General features: G+C 32.2%; 1 protein-coding gene across 2 annotated transcripts in view; it reads right to left on the bottom strand.

Annotated features, from left to right (window-relative positions):
* RunxA (RUNX family transcription factor Runt related A) overlaps nucleotides 1-16,177 on the bottom strand; it is a 91,437-nt gene that overhangs the window by 21,313 nt on the left and 53,947 nt on the right. Inside the window, exon 3 of one of the 2 annotated variants that reach the window (XM_072538511.1) lies at nucleotides 192-311. In XM_072538511.1, coding sequence (XP_072394612.1) covers nucleotides 192-311 — 120 coding nt within the window. The remainder of the gene's footprint in view (nucleotides 1-191; nucleotides 312-16,177) is intronic. The other variant, XM_072538512.1, reaches the window with a different exon arrangement.

Raw genomic sequence — 16,177 nt, 5'->3', positions numbered from 1 at the left:
TACCTTTTTTTAAGCATTTTTAAATAAAATTTTTATATTAGAAAAATTCAAATTTTTTTACAATTTTAAGTAAAATAATTTCAGGAGAAAAACACTTTCAAGTTACGCATGGGGTCTTCAGTGGCCCAGTGGTATTATAAGAGTTAATACTATCTCATTAACTAAAGAGGATAAACAATAAATGTACTTACTGTTGCAGTTACCTATTGGCGGCATTCTAAATCCTGACAAAGGATCAGAGGCAGCAAACGGGAACGGCCTCTGGCCAAAGGCAAAGTGAAATTGTTGTTGTTGTCCTAGAAGAGAGAGCACTATATTAGACTAATTTACTGTCCATATTTACTAAAAATAGAAAAAAAACATTTTTAGTTTATAATTCGTCACATATAAGAAATTAATGTATGTTTAGTGAGTCATAATTGTCTTCCTTTTGTTTAATTTTAAACAGTTCGTTTATACAAATTACACGCTTAATATAACGATCAAAACCAACTTCTTTCTTTCGTCTTTTCCGCCTAAAGAAGTCCCTTTGTTGCTCGTTATATCACCATGCTGTTTATTTGAAAGTTGTGATCGTATAAAGTAGTATAAAAGGTTAACAATTTGTCGGGGAAACCTTTGAAACGGATACTTATAAAGTTGAAAGCCCAAAAACCGGCTGGCACCGCGACGGTATGACGTCACCCACCGCCGAGCCGCGTCTCAAAAGAAATTATGATTTACAAACGACTCGAGCGCCAGATGGATTTTTTTTTTTCTAAACAATTTTTCGGTCATTAAAATATTCCGGTTGTGGATGGAATTTCCTATTAGAATTGATGTGGGCGGTGGTGGTGGTGTCGGAAAATATTGTATTTTTTGCACTGGATTGCTATTATATTATAATTTGATTCAAACTTTTTTACCCAATATAATCATAAAATAATACAATACATAATAATATAATGTCAGTTGTTACATAGGACAGAAATTTAGTAAATATTTTATAATAATGCATAAAGAAATTTATAAATCAAAACGATAAAACACAGAAAATCATTGCAATTCGTCTCGGACTTTATTTATCAACATTTTTTATCAGATAAAAATAGTTATTTAAGTTATAAATATACAATGGGACTGGGCATGTTTTAAATTTAGATTTTTATAGATGTATGCAATTTTCTTTCCAATACAGATTGGTAAAAGCTATATAATTTAGAAGTAGCAGAGTCAGGACGATTCTCAAAAGGAGTTGTGGTATAGTTACTTATTTTAAGTCATAAAAACTCCAAACTATGCCAGGTTTTTCCATTATACGCTAGATGTGAGTATACTAATGCATCATAAGCTGTTCTGTAGTAAATGCATTTTTAATTGAAAAAGAGCGTAGTAGCCATTTTGAATATTGCGGATCATTGAAATATTATCATCCCTTGTTATATTAATCTCTAAAATATTATCAAGCATTGATTAATTCATTATGGTTAACAAAACAATTATAGTAGACTTATTTAACTCAGTATACAAAACAGGACACATACCGAAACAATGGTTACTATCTACCTTCTGTGCTATCCCTAAAAATACAAACGCTAAATATTGCAGTGAATACAGAACAATATCAATAAGTCACATTCTCAAATTATTCCTGAAAATAATACATGGTCGTATAAATAAAAAACTGGAAGAAGGAATAGATGATAGTTAGTTTGGGTTCAGAAACGGACTAGGAACCAGAGAAGCGTTATTTGCTTTTAATGTGTTACATCAAAGATGCATGGATATGAATGTTGATGTGCATGTTTGTTACGTTGATTTTGAAAAAACATTTGACAAAATAAAAGACGAAAAATTAGTACAAATTCTAAAGACAAAAAACATAGACCATAGGGACTTACTAATAATAACAAACCTCTACTGGAATCAAAGAGCACAAATCGTAATAGATAACGAACCCAGTCCAGAAATTGAAATCAGGAGAGGAGTTAGGCAGGGATGTATTATATCTCCATTACTATTTAATGTATATAATGAATAGATAGTCTCCATTACTATCTCAAAGTAAAGGAATAATAATTAACGGAAGATGTATTAACAACATAAGATATGCAGATGACACCGTGATTATGGCAAGCTCTGCTGAACAACTTCCATTACTGCTAAACAAAACAGTTTTTATTCTATGAGATTTGCTAAATATGTCCTAGCATCATTAATAGAGCAAAGTTAATAGTTTAAATATTTAGCCTCAGGGATAAATAAATTAAATAACTTTTAAACTATTTGACCGATCGGGGAGAAATTTCGCACAAGTTTAAAAGACGGTGATTCCTCGATGTTCAAATGTATTAATAACATTTTATTTTGTTAATAAAAAAATTAATCAAATTTATAAATTAGTGCAAAAAACTGTTTTTTGCAAATATCTCTTTTACTTTTTCATCTATTCGTCATCTAGTAACTCCCATTACAAGCTTCAGATATCTGCGAAAAATTTTTAGACCTTTTTTTTTAACCAAATTGGGCTAAATTATTTATGAACTTTGATCAGATAAAAGGTATATATCGAGCACAGTTTAATTTAATCTTGCCCAAGTACTTTCGATCCCTAGATCATCTTCAGGGGCATCTGAAATAAGCCAAGAAACGTTTTTTTATAACCAAAGAAATTGATTAACTTCGATAAAAACTCGAAGTTTATGGTTGAAAAAATGTTTTTATGTGATTAACGTTTATAGACTTACTTCGTCAATTGTGGCCTATCCGGCAAGAACAAGATGTCATAAACATATAAATGTACATTACACTACACTGCAAATGGACAAACAAACACTTTAAAATTATTTAAGAAAGGCTACATTACATTTAGGAAATGTTGAGGTGACATGTGATAAATGACAACTTGGATGAGCAGTCACAATCATAGATATGTGATCTGCACCTTTTACAATTCTATGAAACTAAGTATTGACCAAAAGTCCAACTGACACTACTATAGGAGGTCACTGATGAAATATAAAATTATATAGAATATTTTTTAAGTAGATTGAATAATCCAGGTCTCACACTCAAACATGTCTGTAATAATTAAGGTGTTAGTTTGAGAGCAACTGAAATCGACGAAAAGTAAGAATGCAAGAAGCGGACTAAACAATATATTAGACAGTGGGTGGTTGACCACAATAAAATGGTCTACCAAGCACTATCTGTAATGTAGAAAGGAAGAGATCTGACTATGTAATTAAAATAATAATAATTGAAAATCAAAATGAAAAACAAAGTATATAAATGGGGTGTAATCCAAGTAGTTCAGTTGAACCCACAGTCAATGGTATAACTATAAAATTACTTTGGATGTGCTCAGTGCAGGAAGTCTAAACAGTCGAGCTGGGTCCCCTAGGAGGTGAAGCTGTAATAAAGTTTTTAAAAATAGGTTTAAATTTAGTACAATTTAAATTGAGTTTGGTCTTTTCAAATGTTCTGAAACTCTAGTGGATAACTTTCTAATGGTTCTACCTACATAAGAGGCATCACAATCATCACATTTTAATTTGTAAATACCACTTTTGTCAAGTGTGTTCATCCTATCTTTGGTGTTGATTAAGAAGGAACCTAAGGTGTTGTGTGACTTGAAGGAAATTTTGATGTTATCGATTGTAGAAGTAAAAAGTTTAGATATTTTATTGGAAATGCTGCTAATGTAGGTGAAGGAGAAATATCTGGTGTTATTTGAAGCAGTAGGTTGAAGAAAACATTGTGACGAATATGCAAGCTTTTCTGCAATTTTTAGTTTAGCTCTATTTAGAAGCTTATAGATAATGTTAGGATCATAACCATTATTGAAAGCAATTTGTTTAAGAGTATTAAGTTCTGAATTAAAATTATCATTAGAAAGTGGAAATTTGAGTAACTTATGAATGTAACTGTTGAAAGCAGCCATTTTATGTTGGGTTGGATGATTAGATGTATCATGTATAACATGATCTGTTTGGGTAGGTTTTCTGTAAATATTGTACTCTAAAGAATCTTTATTACGGGAAATAGTCATATCCAAGAAGTTCAACTTTTTATCAGATTCTGGTTCCAGAGTAAAAGAGATGTTGGGATGGAGGTTATTAAGATCATCCAGAATCTGTAAAGCATCATCTTGGGTTCCCTGTATGAGAGCTATACAATCATCAACATACCTTGAACAAAAAACTATTTTGTTGTTGTTGTTAACAAACTTCTGTTCTAAGCTGTCTAAGAAAATGTCTGCCAGAAAAGGTGATAGTGGAGATCCCATTGCTAAACCTGTTGGTTGTTTATATATTTTTTAATTGAATTGAAAGAAGTCCTGATCCAGACAGAATTTAAGTATAGTTAAGATAGCATCTTTGTCTTTTGCCGATATGTTGCAATTGTCTAGAAGATTGTGTACTAAAGGTAATGTTTCATCTCTTGGTACAGAAGTAAACAGATTGGAAACATCAAAAGAAACTAAACTTTTTTTTTTTTTTTAAATTATTTATGTTGTTAGTCCGTCATTATTTATTTCATTGTGTTTCTAATTTTTTATAAATATTTTTCCATACATTATTTAACTATTAAAATGGCCGGTAAAATGGCATTACGAGACTAAGGGATTTACCGGTTGAAAACAATTTCCATCTTTATTTATACGCCTATTTTCAAGCATTCTTGGGCATAAGAACTCACTCCGGTTAGTCAGGGCAATAAATTACTCAAAGGAGGATCTCTCTTCGTTATTATTCACCCTGAATCTATTATTGTTTTGTCTACGATCTGGAACTTTGTTTTACAGGAATCCTGATTAAGTGGAAACAATTAAAAGTTTTTTGTTCTAATCAACTGTTGTCAAATTAGTCAAAGTAAAGAAAAGTTTTTTAGTAACTTGTTTTATTACTGTATGTTTTTTACGGTATGTTTTTTACTGTAATTTGGTATACAGTGATGAGTGTCTTACCACCTGGCTTTTTAACGTAAGAGATAGAAAACACAGTTACCTTGTAAAATAAAAAGAGATGAAACTCGTAGAGGTGAGAAATAATCGATAGAAACCTACAGTCTGTCCCAAACCCTTCTTTCAGTGCGTCACTAATTTTGACGTCATATAGGATTTTAAGAATGTCGAGAATTATTGCATGGCATTTTAGTTAAATCTGACAGTTGAAGGATCGTAATTGGCTAAATGTGAAAATGTTATTTTTTGAAAATGTGGAGTAAAAACTTTAAGAATTCATTTTTTTTTAATTTACATATTAGAGGACCCGTCCTGTATAAAATTTTTTATTGTGCATTGTACTGGTACGGCAGTTTGTCATAATTCCTATTCTATACACTCCAAGGAAAGTGCTTAATTAGCTAAGATTTATTTATGTATTTATTATTATTTATTACAAACACTATGGGTAAAATGTATAGTATTTAAACTACTAATGTGAATATTTTTTAGAATAATTTAAAACTTATTTCACGAACGGCAGAAACTGGTAATAAAGTTGTCCCAGCCTCTTTTTCTAATTGAAAATAATTTAATAATTTTAATATTACTCTTTGTTCATTCTCGGTATATCTCGGCATATTTAAAATATTTTTATGACAATAAATACAAAATTAAATTTTCACTGTAAAATGTCTAAAAATACTATCCTGGAATGACAATTATCATTTTATCAGTTGACATTGTCAAAGTACTGTCACTATCGAGACCATCTGCGTCAAATTTCATAGCGCATATGCGCATCATTGATTGGATATCTATTTAGCGTATTCTAAACTCCGACCAATTATATATCCGTAAGTAGAATTCGCTTTAATATACAAATACCCGTGAACGAAATATAATTTTCTAAGTTCTATGTATAACAATCACAGACTCACGTTTTTTTCTGTCACTTCTAGCTTAATGCGTTAGAGAGAATTCGATAAACTGTGACGCACTGAAAGAAGGGTTTGGGATGAACTATATAATTTACATTACATTACATTACCACTATCGATAGTCTCACACCTTTAGAGGTTTGCTTCGAGCTAAATCACCTCGGTCATAATTATTATGTGTAACGTCGTATGTGTGACGTATTTCCATTTTTTAATGTCGCATAAAGTAAAAACTGATTGACCACAATAAAGCAAAAATGTGAAAAAAATAATTTAATTAATAATGATTATTTAATCTAAAGTTTTAAATTATTAACCAAGAATGATTTCTACTATGATTTGAACAGCAGTAGAACAATAACCCAAACTGTCACTAAATAATTATAAAAGTCTGGTGAATGAGAGTTCAAGGCACGATGTTCTCATCCAGGCGCTCAAGGTTCAAATCCAACATGGAGGTTTTACTTTTTTAAAAATTAAAATTTGAAATTATGCAGATATTATATCGTTTTGCTTTAAATCACTAAACATTTATTTCAGTCTTTATTAGAAGTGTTTATAGTAAAACATGAAAATCTTATTGAAAAAACAATGTCGTACTTTCGAAAATAAAGTAAAAATTCTTCATTCAAACATAAAAGAACGTTCTAAATAAATGTACTTACAAAAAATGTTTAAATAGGTAGAAATTCTATAAAAATATTCTAAATAAACGTATTTTATTCTAATGAAATGTATTTACAAAAAATGTTCGAATAATCCTGAATTAGCAGCAGAATAATAACCCAATCTATTATAAAAGTTTCGTCTAACATTAGTTAATGTTTCTGGACTAATACCTCTCATTGAGTCAAAGATCTTTTCTCTTAATTCTTGGAGAGAATTAGGCCTATCTTCTTTAATTCCATATAGTTTGGACTTGATATATCCCCACATAAAAAAATCACAAGGTGCAAGATCAGGTGATCTTGCAGGCCAAAAAATATCTCCGTGACCACTAATCAATCGATTAGGAAAAGTCGCACTGAGATATTCACTGGCGATGCGAGAATTATGTGCAGGACAACCATCGTGTTGAAACCATATTGAATCGAAAGGTATTGGTAAATTACGAAGGGCTGGGACAATTTGATTTTGCAGGAGTTCCAAGTATTTCCGCCCAGTCAACATACCGTTTATAAAAAATGGACCAATGACATGATTCCCTATTATGCCTCCCCAAACATTTATTTTTCGAGGACGCTGGGTACGAGCGACATAAATCTGACGAGGATTTCCTCGAAACCAATACCAAGCATTCATTGAATTGTGACGGCCATGCAATGAAAACATACATTCATCGGTGAACAAAACGTTCTCTAAAAAATGTTCATCTTGATGTGACATTTCCATTGCAGTTTGACAAAATTCTAAACGTCTATATTAATCCCCAGGGAATTGTTCGTTGGATTTATAAAGTTTATAGGGACGGTATCCATGTCTTTTCAAAATTTTACCTACTCGAAATCTTGAAATTCCATATTGTTCTCCGAGACGAGATGTTGATTGGGTAGGATTTTGCTCAATACTTGCACAAATCAAAGTGTTCCTTAGTTCCAAATCTGGATTTACCTCCTTTCGTCTACGAACTCCTCTTGGAGAGAACACTGATCCATAAGTAAAAAAAATTACGGATAATAGACTGAATTGTTGATCGTGCTGGAGCCGGCCTATTTGGAAATATATTTATAAATTGTTGTCTAATCATGTTGTCTGATAATCCACTCACATGTCAGATAACAATTTGCACTTTTTCCTCGACCGTTAAAACCATTTTTACGAATTGTTTTTTCAATAAAAAGTTTTTGTTTACATTCTGAAGACTGTAAAACTTGAATTCACAACTGAAGACTGTAAAACTGGAATTGAATTTGAATTATTTTGTATTTCTATTTTATAACATTGGAATAAGAATAAATCGTAAATAACGAGTTTTTCGAAAACTTGTTACCTAATATGTATCATGTTTTTTATTATTTTTTGATTGAATAAAACAAAAATTTTATCCTTGGTGTGAATTAAACCCCCACCTTCTTGTCAATAGACCACGTCTCTAACTATTACACCAATTCCACATACAATAATTGTTTTCAGACAGAACATACCTACCTTCAGTTTAGTCAAATATTTCAGTTGAGTTATTTTTATTATTAACTAACTTAAAGATTTACAATTTAAAATCGCTACTAATTAATGTTTTTTACTATAATATATCTTAATTTATTCAATGATTTATTCTAACATCAGAAATTATTAAAATAAAATATTTTCGAAGTCATCCGTATAATTATGACTGAAGTCAAATAGCCACGTCTAAAACTAGTTTATCTCGTACTATCTCACAACTTAATCTATGTTCTATCCTATCCGCTATTTTGCCGGGTGGTAAGACACTCATCACTGTATACGAAAAAGAGCTCTTAAAATAGTTTGAGATAACACTTTAACATGATTCTAGATATGTGTGTAGTTGTGTAATATTATTCTTAAATTATTGTTATTTTATTAATATTGATAACTTTCTTTTAATGAGTTCTTGTTTCATTGTAGGTAACCAAATCTTACAAAAGACCATATAATATTGACCACAGATTGACAATAAATGGTAACGTAATAGAACAAGTAGAAAAATATTACTACTTGGGAACTTTGATTAATGAAACTAATGATGATACTTCAAAAATAAACAGGCGAGTAGAGATTGCCAAATCAGCACTTATATGAATGAAACCACTCCTAACGTGCCGAAATCTTAATTTGGAAATCAAAATTCTCGTCACTGGATGTTATATATTTTCAATATTATATATGGAGCTAAGATTTGGACATTAAAAAATGTAATTTAAAAGGAGTCGAATCTTTCAAACTCTGGTTATACCACAGATTATTAAAAATATCTTGGACTAATAGAATTACAAATAAAAAAAGTACTGCAGAGAGTTGTTAAAGACACAGACTTGATCACCACTATACAATTAACAAAACTGAAATACCTAGGCCACTTGATGAGGGGACTAAAATAAGAAGTTTTGAGACTTACAATACAGGGAAAGATTCAAGGAAGAAGGTCTGTTGGCCGAAGGCAGACATTAATTGATTAGTTTGGAGCAGTAAGTTCAAAATAAAAATAGCCGTTATGGTAGCCAACCTCCCTAGGAAGCCGACACTCTAATCTTGATTCCACCTTGACCTTATCTAATACTTCTCTGAATATAGATTCAGAATATAGGTTAAATAATAGCGGTGATAAGACGCAACCCTGTCGCACTTGTCGTCGGATTCGTATGTCTTCGGATGTTGTGTGCTAATTTAAATTTGTGCCGGTTGGTGCCAACATAGTTCTAAGAAAATTCGAAAGTCTTGTTCGTCAATTTCAGTTGTTCTTAGATTTTGATTATCTCTTGATGGTTAACGCAGTTAAATATTTTTTGATAATCAGTAAAACATGCATATAAACCCACACTTTTTATAAATTCCTATATGGATGATTCTGAGACAAGTTTTAAGGACATAAAACATGCTTAATATTCAATAGTCTTCTACTTCTGGCTGTGGACTTCCATGAAAAAATATCACTTTTGATGGTTCTAAGTTTCGAACTAGAGTCATTCCACTCCCGATTCCACGCACTCAACACCTTATTTTTGAAATAAACTTTTAGATCGCCTGCGATACTCGGTCACTCTGTTTCTGATGTGTCACTGATGATAGCGTTACGCGCACTAGTATCTGCTTCTTTATTCCCTTCTATGCCTATATGAGATGGTATCCATATGAAGTGGACTCTTCTGAAATTTTCTTGAGCTTTCATTAATTCGGCCCTGATAATTTTCTCAATGGGGTGTTTAGGGTATGCATTTTGCATAGCTTTGACTGTGCTGAGAGAGTCAGAAAAGACTAGACAACAAGGAATGTTTTTAATTAATGTTGGCTTAACTGAGATGTGTCACTTTCCACTTCCGATGCCTTACTCTTAATATAATTATAGATTTTTTTGCTTATGGACGTGAATTTACGTTTTATTGATCTTTCCGTTAAACGGGGATAAACTTGACTGAGAATATGGGCCAAAGCTGGTAGGTCTGTGGTATATTCTTGAATTGTGGCTATAGGATCTGTTGACCTCGTGATATTCATAAGGAGCATGTTAAGTTGATTAACGTTTAGAGGGAAAGGTAGAGGGTAATTTTCTATGAAGTTTTTAGCAGGGTCAAGTAAGAGAGACAATGAGCATTCAGAAGTGCTTGCTGAACTAATTTTAGCTTTTTTAGATTTTACTTAGACTTTAGGTGGTGGAAAAATGTTACATTCTCTTGAAGATAGATCTGCTTCAGGTGAAATAATTTCATCAAAGATTCTTTTTGGTTGATTAATTATGTGACTGTCCTTGTTTGATGCATCTACTTTGTTCGGTATCTCCGGGATATTGGAAATAGACATTTGTTTATACTGAGAAAAGTTTGTGTCATTGGATGCTTGCAAGGATATATTTGTTGCGCTGGATACCGATGCTTCATTGTTTTGGTTGGGGTTTAGTTGAGCTAGTGGTTCGGAGCACTGTGAAGCGATGTGTCCTGGCTTCTTGCATCTAAAGCAAACTAAACTGTCTTGAGAAATGAATATTCTATATGTCGTGTTGTCTCTCCTAAAGTGGTATGGACATGTAAGAAGAACTAGCGACAGCAGATGGATAAAGAGAATAACCGAGCAACATATTTCCAATTTATTTCTGCTATTTTTTTAATGTCATTAACCCATCTCATCTGTGGTTTTCCTCTTGGTCGTTTACTTTCGTAAGGTGTCCAATGTTGTATTGTAGTATTCCAACGTTGGTCTTTTTGTCTAGCAGTGTGGCCCGCGAAGCTCCATTTAAGTTTGGCAATTTTTGTTGCTATGTGCTCGACTTTTGTTTTGGATCTCACCCAGTCGTTCCTCTTTTTATCTGACAGTCGTATACCTAACATTGCCCTTTCCATTGTTCTTTCTGTTGTGGCTAGTTTATTCATGTTTGCCTTGGTTAGGGTCCAGGTTTGACATCCATATGTCATGATAGGAAGGATGCATTGGTTGAACACTTTGCTCCTCAAGTATTGGGGTATTTTGCGGTTCTTAAGTATCCAACTAAGTTTTCCAAACCCTGTTCATACTAGTCTTGCTCTTCTAGTAATTTCCGCACTTTGGTTCTCTTTGTCAAGTCTCAGGATTTGGCCTAGGTAGATATATTCTGGGATTTGCTCTATCTCACTGCCATTTATAGTTATACGTTTGTGGTCATATGTGTTTGTCATCATTTTATACAATTATTATTGTAATACACAAACAATTATTATTTTATTTTACACAAAAAGTGGAAATAATAATTTTTGTTCAAAATTAGCTCAGTTAAATTTCTTATTTAAAACATGTTTTTTTACGGTGTACAAAATCTTGGCAAACAGATTTGTCCGTTTTTCCCCTCAATAGGGGGATTAATTGAAAGCCGGAAAGTAAGGTAAACTTTTTAAATATTTTTGGGGGCCCAAAATTGACATTCTCAGCAAAATTCAGCTTCTTCCTATGATTATTAGAGTTTCAGTGTCATTTTCGTCTCTGATGACTGGAGTGTTAAAAAAATTTCAAGAGAAACAAACTAAATAGCATTCAATTTTTTATACAGCCTACAATTAAATACTTTAATTATTAATCTGTGTATTGGTGTGTTCTTTATTTAACTATTTTTTAATACTTGATTACATTTCGACTCTCAAAACTTTCATAATTAATGTGGTAGAATATAATAATACTTCTATATAAAATCTAAGTAACAAAATACTTGAGGCACTGACATAAAACCAATATTTTAAACGATTTTCTGAGATAGCCCCTTGACGCTAAAACTATAATAATTTCTCCACAATGTGCAACAGTATCAAAAGCATCAGGCATCAGCATACGAAGCAACGCAAAGTTTCTCTCAAGTTGCTTGCTATCTGCCGGTTACGAGTCTTGTGGTTTTCCTAATGCCTCAACTAAAGCATCTTCCTAAAGTTCTATGATTTATTTTATACTTGTTTCTAATAATTCATCTGAAATTTAGCGAGCGTTGCTTGCTCTTTCGCGTTCTGCTTAATTTGCGTCTATTTTCCGATAATAATATCAGTTCAGAAAGTTTAGTAAAATTTCTATACTATTTTCCTGACATATTTTGTTAAACATTTTTTGTTTTTTATAAATTGTGTAGTATTGTCTAGAACTTTTCAATAGAAACACTGTAGTTTTTTTATTAAATTTCTTTCAACTTTGGGTTTAAAAGAAATCCTAATAAATAATTTCATTTTTTGCTTCTCACTCTTCAATCCTGGCCCCCGGAGGGAGATTTGTGGTTATCATTATTATTTTTTGCTTAAAGACAATCAAAACTATTCATGTCCTTAATATTTCTTCACAGCTTTAAATCGCTTGACCTAAATCGCTTTCAAATTTGTCTCACGTTTTGTAGCTATTATTTTCTTAGTCTAAATCGTTCCTGTAGCCTTCTTTTCTCTTTTTATTGCTAAACCCTAAAGTTAACAATTATTTTTAGATCTTGACGAACTACCTTCCACCACCAGTTCGTAGATCCTTTGAAGAAAGATCCTTTTCTTAACTTGAAGAAAGTACAAATCCGGCTTTGTCATACAGTAAGTTACAGGAGCCAAGTTAATAACTAGTTTTTCCAAAAGTCTTCTTTATTTTAATTTGTGTTTCTTTGGTCAATATTATTTAATTGCTTCTTCTTCACAAGAATCGATGTACTATTGTAGCAAAAAACTGGGGTGTGTAGGAGGAGAGAGGTATAAGAAGAGTGGTCTATATATATGGGATAAAATAGATAACAATTAAGTAAAGAAGTATTAAAAAAAAATATTGAACGGAATGTGGCTAGGCTAGCAATGTAGGCAAGAGAATGACAACTAGAAACTCAAGGATCGATACGGCCAATTTGCATGCCTTTTAAAGACAGTAAATCAGGAAAATATGTATGATGGATAGAAAAGAAGATATGAAAAATAAATAGATATAATGAAAATTAACAAAGAAAACAAATTGAGGGCGCCAGAAGAGGGATAATACTCTAAAAAGAGTAACGGTCACTCTTCCAGGTATCGTATACTGCTAATATTAATTAAAGTTGATGTAATAAACAAAAATGCTGTAAATGTAAAAAGGTAAGGAAATATTAATAAAAAATTATATGCAAAACAAATTCAAGTTTATTAAATATAACTTCTTAGATTTTGACAATCTCTAAGTTACCAAAAAGTATATGAAATTTCACAATATAATATTTTAAAAGAAATGTTGAAAACAACTATAATAAAAAGTTGAACAATACACAGAATAACTCTGATATAGAGTGTACAACCTACATCTAGGTTAAAAAATAACCTTAAACAAAATAATGCTAACGTTGGAAGAACGTATAGCCAAGTAAATATATCATACTAACCTACAATATGACCAACAATATTGTTAAACACCTCTAAATTCAAATATAAACCAAGTAATATATAAATGGGAACAAGCCAAGTTAAACAATTAAAACGGTCTATTATCCTGAAGGGATAATAACCAGAGTTAATAACGCAAGATGAAATATAAAAAAAATTAGTTAAGTAAACAAATAATGAAATAATGAAAGTTAATAATGAAAGAAATGGTTAATACAAAAAAACAATGGAAGATAATATCTGGGTAGAATTTGAGCTCAAACTTACCGATACCTTACACGAAGGGGAGTTATATTAATTAATATATATACACATATATGTTATAAAAAAAAACCTATAACTGGTGAAACAAGATATATATATATATATATATATATATATATATATATATATATATATATATATATATATATAGTTCTGAAACAAAAACCAACTGTCCTCCTAGGTGAAACAGTTGTCTGGAAGGATACTCCCGAATGGCTTCGGTGTCCCCGAAGCGAAGTACTCCTTGAGGTCCGAAATTAGCACGGAGCTGGTGCTAATTGGCTCAGTTCCGATGGTTACTGTCCTGCCCTACCTCTAGGTGCAGGCTGGAGAAAAAATGAGGGTGGAGTAGACAATACCCCCTGGCTTGTCCCAATGACCCTGATTCTTATAGAGTTGAAGTGATACTCTCCCTCGGATGTTCTGAGGGAAGTTTATAATTCCATGGGAGGTGGCTGAAAACAATTCCCCGTTACTTCTAGTCTCAACATTGATAAAAAGAAATCAAAGAAGAAGTGAGGAAAGTTTCTTTCAGCATAAGAAACCGGAGCAAAAAGATAATTATAGTAAATAAAAAAACCCATCCAATCGGATGTAGCGTGACCTTGCTTCACATAGAGTAAAAATATAATGGCCTTGAACAAAATACTATATTAAAATATGAAATAATGAATCTGAATAATAGATATTCATTAAAATATCTGTGGAAATTGTAATAGATGTTAGAGATTTACGGAAAATTCAGAATTTTAATCAGATTCATGCCAGAATGATTGTAAGCGGCCATACTATGCTTGAATTCGTGACCCAAGGTCATTCTGAATACCTTAAGGATGTGGGATGTGGGAACAAAAAGCTAGTTTTTATAATATAAAAAAAATAGTTACCAGATAGCTAATCAATTCCGTGCTAGAAATTTCACTTCAGCCTCCCGAGTTTCCGAAAACACCGTCAATTAAATGGTTACGGTTATACTTAAAACATTTAACTTTTGAAGTGAAGGAAATTCTATGCATTAATTGTATTTTCTTTCGCTAACTACCACCTTTGTACCACTTCAAACTCTCGATCAAAAGTCAATTGTAATTCACAGTTTGTTAACCAAGTTAACCAAGAGATAGTTTCCACTCCCCCTAATCTCCTGTCATCTCTCTGGTTCGCAATGGTACCAAATTAGATCAGAGTGACGACTTAAATTATTAAAAATACACACTTAATGGGCAAATGAATACTTAAAGTTAGGCAACCCATACTACATCTCTGAAATTATTTTAATATAAATTGTAGTGAAAATAACGACTGTTACACTATGAACGTTAAATTGTTTATTTTGATGTTTTTTGCTTATTTATTTGAGATGAGATCCCATTGACGCACTTGTTTGATTTCCTGCGCCAGAGTACAGCCCTATCTGAACAGTCAGCATAAGCTTCCGAATCTACCTCAATGTCTTGCAGCCACTATCGGAAGATAGATCTACATACTCATCTACCTGTTCACTTCTCCTGCATTTCTTTTTCGTTTCAGTAAGCATTGTTATTTGGCGGCGTGTGAGTTCATCTATAACCTCCTTCTGTTTAATACGCAATCGCTTAATATTCCAGATGCCATGTTCAAAGTCCAGTTTGCCAAGTCGTCTTCAGTACGTCCATCCGGTATAATCTTTACTAGGAATTTTAGCATATAACTTTTTTTATGAGAACATGTGTGCTGGCTCTAAGTCTTAATCCCCAACTTGGAGGACCAGGGATTCTTCTGTTAGAGTTACCATTATCTTAGCTGATTTCTTTCAATTTTATGGTACCGGAAACTCGCCATCGCCCTCTCCCTTTATCTACATAGCGTACACCCATTGCAATCCACGAATGTAGGAGTAGGATTTGCTGGGACGTTCTGTTAAAAGAACCAAGGGCATTTTTTTAGAGTTTTAGCACAGCAAAGAACTCGGAAACCTTCAGTGGCGGATACAAGGGGGTCATGACCCCCCTTCCAAACAAAATTAAATATTAATCAAATAATCCTAAAAAAATAATTTAAAACCCATCAACCATATAAGCAGGAAGTCAAGAGTTGAAATGATTCAAACTCATTTATTCTAAGGGTAAGTGAAGAATTATACGGAAGCCTTTTTATATTGCTCTTTAAAAAAATCAACAATTCTGAATACCTCGGCTAACGCTACCCCGACTTCAGAGTTACGCGATTTTCAAATTTTGTCAATTCGTCATTTGAGTACCAGAGAATCGTCCAATTATCGATGAGATAGAATTACCGCCCACACATTATTGCTCATTCATGTACATGACATGACGCACGAATTCAGCACATTTTTATTTTGTATTAGGTATTTCTTATCTTCAGTATTGTTTACGAAATGGTTGTTTGTAATTTGAATATGTATGTTGTATAATTGTTGAGACTGTGTGCTACATTTTATAGTTTATCTATAATAAATATCAAAGTGAATATTGTTTGCATTAGATGGTCCAAACTTTCCTTTGATTTAATAGTCTTGTACACTTGATTTTGCTGTCATCGAG

The sequence above is a fragment of the Diabrotica undecimpunctata genome, chromosome 7 (genome assembly GCF_040954645.1).
Source record: "Diabrotica undecimpunctata isolate CICGRU chromosome 7, icDiaUnde3, whole genome shotgun sequence".
Classification (NCBI taxonomy): domain Eukaryota; kingdom Metazoa; phylum Arthropoda; class Insecta; order Coleoptera; family Chrysomelidae; genus Diabrotica; species Diabrotica undecimpunctata.
The sequence above is the reverse complement of the archived record's forward strand: the minus strand, read 5'-3'. Positions and strand labels throughout refer to the sequence as shown.